We start from the raw sequence: 8,199 nt of genomic DNA on the forward strand, positions 1-8,199 counted from the left end.
CACACACACACACACACACACACATATACACATATATATGTATTTATATATACACACTTTCACCTATCTTCCTTATAACGTGATTGTTGACTGATCGTCAGGCATTAACTGACCCGCTTCGATCTGTGAAATGCAAAGTAATCGCTTGCTTATCTGATGTCTTTCATCCGGATTGCTCTATACGACAATCGAATTCATCACCGTATATACGATCATTAGTTTTGTTACGTCTATTTGCATTTCCTTATCGATTTTTTATGAACGAATATACATCGACTTATTAATATTTCCAAGGAGACCGAGTGTTTTATCACATACATCGTTTCAATGTAATTGAATCGCGTGACATTTTAAAATGATTACAAGTATCATCAATTATCGCCCATCGAAAGACGCACGAAATCAATTATTCAAATATACAATTTATTCTCGTAATATCGTGTTTCTGTCACGCTTAAGGTCGATTTGTATATCGATGAACTGACTTTTCGTAGAGAAAAGAAAAGAATGATGACGTTCGTCATAGCTTTCGGTTCATTCGTTCGGTTCGAGCGTAATAACGGGATACATGACGTAACGTGTCCAAAAGCCATGATTAATCGAGATTCGATGCGTCTTACGTTCGCGATCCGCTCCGCTCCGGTCCCGGCCTTCCTGTTCCTTTTTCGGAATACACGCGCCGCACCGGGAATCGCGAGTGCGCCGTATATGCGTGCACCAACGCATCACGCCGCACGCAAATGGCATATGAGCTCATGAGGCTCTGTTCACGTGTGCACGCGTGTGTACGTACGCTGGCCGCGGCCGCGGAATATAATAGCGGTAATACGATGGAACTGGGGCAGTCTTGCTTTGACGCGCGTCTTAGGAACTTCCACCTGCTGCGTCGCGAGAGTTTCAGTCACGTTTTTCCTCTGTTAGTGTTCCCTCTGACCATTCCCGAGGTTAGTGTCTTGTTAAATGACATACAAAATATACGTATTTCTCTGTCGCCGTAAGTAGACCTCGGAGAGAAGAGTTCTCTTAGTTCTCTTAAATGTTACTTTGTGTGTCTGTACCGGAATATCTGATTAGTGCTTTTTAAACGGTGTTTTGCGAAATTGAATTGCATAGCTACTTGTTGAGTGTGTGCACAGTATAATTTGCAATTTTCTATATTATTCACGACTGTTGCGTATCTTTTGCGTACCTTTTTGAAGTTAATTACATTTTTAGTTAGTTAATAAAATAAATTACTATGTTCATTGTGATTGTATTTAAATTACGAATTCTCTCTCTCTCTCTCTCTCTCTCTCTCTCTCTCTCTCTCATCTCTCTCTATTTAATTATTTATCGATCTATTGAAATATCTAAAGCATACTATTGAAATATCTGAAGAATCTCACATAAGAGTGCTTTCGTTTTAATTTTGGATTGATCGTTATCGAGAAAGATGTTAATCCGTGCGAAAGTGATGTTAATTAATACCGCACGTAACCGTCTTAATGGATTAATTCCTAGCCATAATGGACTGTAAACTAGCGAATGTATTGGGTTGCACTCAACTTGCGTGACATTACCGTGATGAGCCGAGATGTATGATGACCTATTAAGAAGTAAAATATACTTTTCCTCTACTTTGTACACCATCAATTTATACAATGAAGACGATTTAAAGTACTGAACAATATTTTTTAAATATTCGACAAGCCTTTATAAGCAATCAATTAATATATTTTTTTCACGTATCTCTAGAAAAATTCTGAATGAAAATTCCCAACGCGTACATATCAATTAAATTCAATTTTCAAACGTGTATGCATTTTTTCTGATGCTGTCTATTTAAGGGAAAACAGATTCTCGTTTTGCACAGATGTATTTTAATAAATTCTCACTCTAATTAATTTTCTGAATATAAGTAACTATAATTTAATCAGATCATGCATCATCGATCGCATATGTATTCGATGCATCTGATTGATCGAATATATAATTAGTACGTGTCTGCCTACTACATTGGCGTCGATATCTTATATTATATATATATAAATTTGCCAGACATGTTAAACGTGAGCACATTCCTCAAATACCAATTCATATGTAATTTAAATTTTCACTTACATTTATAACGAAGAAACTTATCGATTTTCATAAAAAAGACACGACGATATTATTATCTTATTATTGAAATATTTCAATATTTTGTTGAAAATTGGTATAATTGGTATAATTGTTATTCGTAATAATCCGAACTTATTATCGTGTTAATGAAAGCATCGAGCGTTTCAAATTGTTGCAAGTGATTAATACTTGTAATTGCAAGTTTTATTTGACGATATATCACGTTCTCTTTTGTACATAATTAAGTAGAATATTATATATATTGCAAGGTATAAAGATATACAAAAATCAATTATTCTTTTTATATTTATTTTTATATTGCTAATTATAAATTATAATATTTGAAATGATTGTAGACGATAAAATAAACAAACATGATAGCAATAAAATCTAGAAATCGATATTATTGCCTATCTGATACGTATCCATTGGCACGTGTGTGTTTCTATTATATAACGACTCTACGACTCTCGCAATTTGTAGATCTGTATGTATGTCTTATCGTCTGATGTCATAGTTACAATTTCACAATGACCTCAAGTCTAGTATGGCATGTTGCCTAGTGCGGTTTCGCATCTTTCGTGGTTTCATTCAAGAAACATGATATCTCACTGTGATACGGGACATTCTATACGATTTATAGATATATTGTCGCCGATTTATCGCCTTTTCGTCATACATGATTCTCGAGCTTTGTTTCTAATATCAGTTTTATTCAAAATATTTTTGAAACTAAAGCAATTCTTTTTCCATTTTTTTAAGTTTTATTAAAGACTAAAAACGACGATACGTTGAAAGATCTCCGTAATTTTTGATTGTTGGAAAAGAGATATTTAAAGAACCCTGAAATGGCCACTGCGAGAAAGATTTTTATCACACTATGTATGGTTTTACGATTTGCGATATATATATATATATACTTTATCATGCTATATTCGGAGAAATCGTTCTTCAAGAACCGTTCGGGCCACGTGCAACTTCGATTCGTTATGCAGCGATGGCTTACGCTAATTGTGATACCGCGACATAGATTGCACTTGAGAGCCTCTGTCCGGTATTTAGTCTGCAAGATGATAATTACCGACAGCATAATTGCCATGATTCGCGTGCTCTCGTTAGGTGCATGGTGGAATTACTGTGCTTCATGAATCTCTGCTAGCTATAGATGTCACGATACAGAAGCTGCGCTTCAGCGCTAGTCCCACGCATGAATAATTCAATATGATCGAGAGCATCAATATAACAACATAATAGAACAGCAGCGTTTATAAATCCTGTTTTATTTTGATAATTATTATATTAGTTAAAATTTACTTATTATTAGTTATTATTATTAAAAACAGTAAAATAGTTTGGCTCTTTATATTATACACTAAAATATTTTTATTATTGCTATTATTATTATATTGTCAAATTTTTACTCTCTAAATTCTTTGGAATGGGACCTCATTCTAAAGGACAGCTCAATCATTTTCAATTCTTAAGAGTGAGATTCACTCTAAAAGATTTAGAGAATATAATTGTGTTTATGACTTAATATTATAGGTATATTATTATTTAAATAACTTTTTATTAACATAATCTTATATTTTCAATCCTGTACACAGCAAATTATATTAATTAATCCCAATATTCTTATTTTCCTTCTGGCGAAGTAATTTCGCAGTAACATTCCAAACTAAACGTTTTATCTTATCTGTAATTGATTATTAGACATGGCCATGAAACTTTATTATTGTACTCATCTATAATCTTTTCCGCAAGTTCGACATGAGATACGCTTGATCATTCGAATAACCGGTTTATTTCGGCTGATCCATCGAACTGACTGCGATATACGCCCCTGAAAATTCGAAAGTTGGTCAAACCGATTTCCATGCATATAAATAAATACGCATGCTCTTGCCGGTGATCACAAACCGGCATCAGCGACGAAAAGCGCCGAAAGGAATATCGATGTCGGGTCGATTGACGTGGTCGATCACTAATTCATTGAGAAAGAAGATTTAACCGCAGCGCGTACGTAGCGCGTATAGAGGGATACGTTAATACGATACAAGAGCGCGGAGATTAATGAGTATGTAAATGCGTCCGGGACGAAAAAGGTTCATCGAATAAAGTATATAGTACGTGATTGCCAATACGTCGCAGAATAGTGTTAAGTAAAACATGAGATTGCTCCAACAAACCTGCTTCGCAAAAGCGTCGATATTTAAAGAATATATCAAATATTTATATTTTTCCAATAATGTCCTCTCGCTTTTCATCAAGTACATGTGTCTCATGAAGGTAGTTCATATTGGATACAATTTAATTTAATTTGGAATAATAGAAAATAGATATTTCTACATTTAGAACACTTGTATTCATTAGATCATTTTTTGCATGTTCTTAACATCTTTTTTCATTATATTCTACAAATTAAGTCTTGAATGAAATTTTCAAAAAAGTACAGTCCACTTGAATATAAATGAATTTATTAAAACTTTATTAGAATTGCACATTCTACATAATCTTTTAATTTTAATTGCTTATAAATTGCCTCCATAAATGATTTAGAAAAGATACCTATATCACAGTCCATATTACAGTCGGAATTGTAATTAAAATTTTATTTTATAGTTTAGAAACATTTTGGAAAGATCTTTTATTTGAAAGTTAGCAAAAATGTATCTAAATTGCTGCATTTTTTGCTGTTTTAGTTTTGCTGTTTTCCTTTTTTTAAATCAGATATAAAAATGTATGCTTCTATTGATAAAAGTATATTTCATTACTTGTGAATATATTTACTTATCAAATTGGTATGTGCATACATTGACTACAGTACTGTATACATTACTTTACTTTACAAATTAGTTTGTTAAACCTTGCTCTATTTGCAAGATTTAACAAATATAAGAAAATGTTTGTATGAGTCTCCGCAGTTAGTAAATAATTTATAAAGCGATAAGATTAATAATTCGCGAACAGTTAAATTGAAATATATCAACGAAGTTAGCTTACTTTATTGATAAGTATATTTTGCAAATTATATCTTATCGCGGAAACAACCGCGGAAGCTCACATAAGCATTTTACTTATATTTATTTATTCTTGGAATCACAAAACTATTTTTAACTATTTTTAACTATTTTTAACTATTTTTAACTATTTTTACTGTTATTTGTAATTTATGTAAGTGTGTAATACGAACATACAGTACGAATTACGAAGGAAAATTTTTTCTTAGAATTTATCCTAAAAATAGTGGGACAATATTGTATTTCGAAGAATTTTATGTAAATTTCTCTCATTCATTAATAAAACTATAATAAAATATAAAATAAGTTTGAAAAATTTTTTAAATATTGTATTGTATCATAATTACCATATTTTTAAGGTAAATTAAAAAAAATTCTCTCCGTGTTATGATTAATCTATTTCTGCAAGAATCCCCTTGTAATTATAATAATTACTATTACCAAATATTTTTCGTGAATCAAGACTGAAGATTGCATGAGAAAGGAAGGTCCCTTGACGCAAAGTGTATCTTGTAAATGCAAACCACATCACGGTATAGTAATTTGAGTTTACAAAGCAAGCGAATTTAATCGGGGTGTCCGCCCACGCGTCGACAATGGGACTCGTAACTCTCGGGTGAAGGACGCCGTTCTTTCCCATTTGATGGGATTACCAGTCGACAGGACGGAACCGCTTCACGGAGCATTTGACAATGGCAGGCCAAGCATTCGCCGTGACCGTGGACGGCGCCTCGAAACGCAAGGGAGCAGGGATTAAGAGAAGTACTATCATTGTTCACTCACGACACCGAAGCCCTAGACACTTGGCTACCGTAAAGGGGAAATATTTTTATCCGTATGTTTAATTCCGCAAACGTGTCCCCCTGAATTCCTTCGACAGTCCATTCAACAACGAAATTCTACGCTTGACGGTTGACTGGACGAACCCAGTTCAAAATTATCCATAAATCTTGACGAACCGTGTGGGAATTTATATGCGCGAACGAGAGAATGATGCTGAAAGGCGTCTGGATGGCGTTTTACGTACCACTCAGGTCGGGACGATGGGCGTTCTCACGATTTGGACAAGTAATAAAAATCAGGCGTGCGTCAGATGGTTTTATTGCGCGATCAAATATTAAGGCTATCCATGATTTCTTAATAATAAAGAATCGCTTCGAATATCATCAGATCATAAATATTTCATCGTATTAATAATATGACGTCGTTACTAGCGTGTTTATGATTTCTGTCGAAACATGTATAAATCATCACTAAAACGAAGCAGGCGAAGGTTGTAATTTTATTTTAATAACTCATGATGTATAATGTTTATCAAGAGAACCCGGAGAACCGCGCGAAAGATTACTGTGAGATACATATTATTGTCAATGAAAGGAATAAGAAATATGTTTTATTCGGTTATGAGAATTTAGTGAATATAATTTTATATTGCACGATAATAAATAATTCTGTAACGCACAAGAGAACCCACTTACTTTATTATCGTATATTTATGTCGTATTTTTGTAATAAGACAAATGAATAGGGTAACTGTCCCTATTAATGTGCCTTTTAGGCAATTTGCTTATTATTGAATTAATTATTTAATATTGTAGCTTTAATTTTATCTGCTTGCAATCAATATCGGTTTTTCAATTATTTCTTTTTCTTGTAATATTTCTTTAATATAAAAAATGTTAATACTTTATAATGTTTTTGACATAAATAGAAAACATGTTTTGTCCCTATTAGTGAGTCTTCTAAGCGGCGATGGCCCTATTAGTATGCCCCCAATTTGTGTGCCTATCCACATAATTCATTTTAACATATAGTTACTTATTATAAAACAGGTAATAAATTTAAGCTAATTGTTTATGTTAATATTACATAAATCATTATTTCAATTATTTATTTCAAAGTACTCATAACATAACGTTCTCAACTCCAATACAGCACAAGCTTATACAGAGCTTATACAAGACACACTATAAACATAGTAACAAGCTTAAAATCTTGCGGTACGTATTACTGGATTCACATAAATTCCTCGCATCTTTCGAAAAATATTTAAAATACTTTAATACTCAAAAAATAAAATATTATCTTCGGGATATCGTATGCATTAATAGTTTAACTTAATAAAAAAAATTATTTTTTTTTTATTTATTTGTGCTAGTTTTCTTTATGACTTATCGAAATACAAAAGCACACTAATAGGGACAGGCACAGTAATTGGGACAGTTACCCTAGAGAAGAGAATAAAAGAGAATGTTAATTGAACCGATTTTGTTATATACATTTATTTCATATGAATTTCATTTGGACAAACAGATTTTTGCGTTAGTAATTTTATTATTAGAGATTGTACTTTATGTATATTTTTTAAAACTTTTATATATTAATTATGATATTAACAGTAAATTGTTTTTATTTCATTTATTTTATCTAGATTTTATTACATTTATTTATGTAACGTTTTCCAATGCAATCAATTTTTTATTTTTCTTCTTTTTTCTTAATGTCTCACACGATAATTTAATAATACGGGAAATGTGATATGAAAGAAGTGACTTGCAATTCGTGATTTTCGCGAAGTATTTACGTTGCGTATGTGTTATTGCTTACGGCGGATGAACATATTGGATTACAAATTTCTGCTGAGGGAATGTTCAAAGTACAAAATGCTTCTCGTGCCACAAGGTGCTGAGCCTAGACATACTTACGTATATTCGATACAATTGTGAAATATTAATTTAGAATAAGACTGAATCAGCAAGTAGAAAAATAGTTGTGAGGTTATCTTTTTTATTGAAATGCTTTGCTTGAGAGGCCACATCATTGTCTATTAAAAAAAAATTAAACAAGAATATTCCTGTATGTATATTAACTTGTTCATTAAGAAATGGTTAAAAAAATAAATTTATGCTTTACTTGAGTAATTTATATACAATAAAAGCACCTTGGTTGTCGTTTTTAATGAGATTCTCTTATATTCTTTTTTCAAAGTTTAAGATTAATTGCTGTGGTTTGCTCGCATATCTGTAACTGGAGATTTAAAACCTTTGCAACTGACAGGAGGAAGACAGAGAAAATTATG

At 32.2% G+C, this 8,199-nt stretch overlaps 1 protein-coding gene across 1 annotated transcript in view; it reads left to right on the forward strand.

Annotated features, from left to right (window-relative positions):
- Nucleotides 1-789: 789 nt before the first annotated feature.
- LOC105626951 (metalloproteinase inhibitor 3) overlaps nt 790-8,199 on the forward strand; it is a 14,029-nt gene continuing 6,619 nt past the window's right edge. Inside the window, exon 1 of the mRNA XM_012208242.1 lies at nt 790-944. Within this exon, the coding sequence (XP_012063632.1) occupies nt 831-944 (114 nt within the window). The 5' untranslated portion in view covers nt 790-830. The remainder of the gene's footprint in view (nt 945-8,199) is intronic.

This window comes from Atta cephalotes (genome assembly GCF_000143395.1).
Source record: "Atta cephalotes unplaced genomic scaffold scaffold00007, whole genome shotgun sequence".
NCBI lineage: Eukaryota > Metazoa > Arthropoda > Insecta > Hymenoptera > Formicidae > Atta > Atta cephalotes.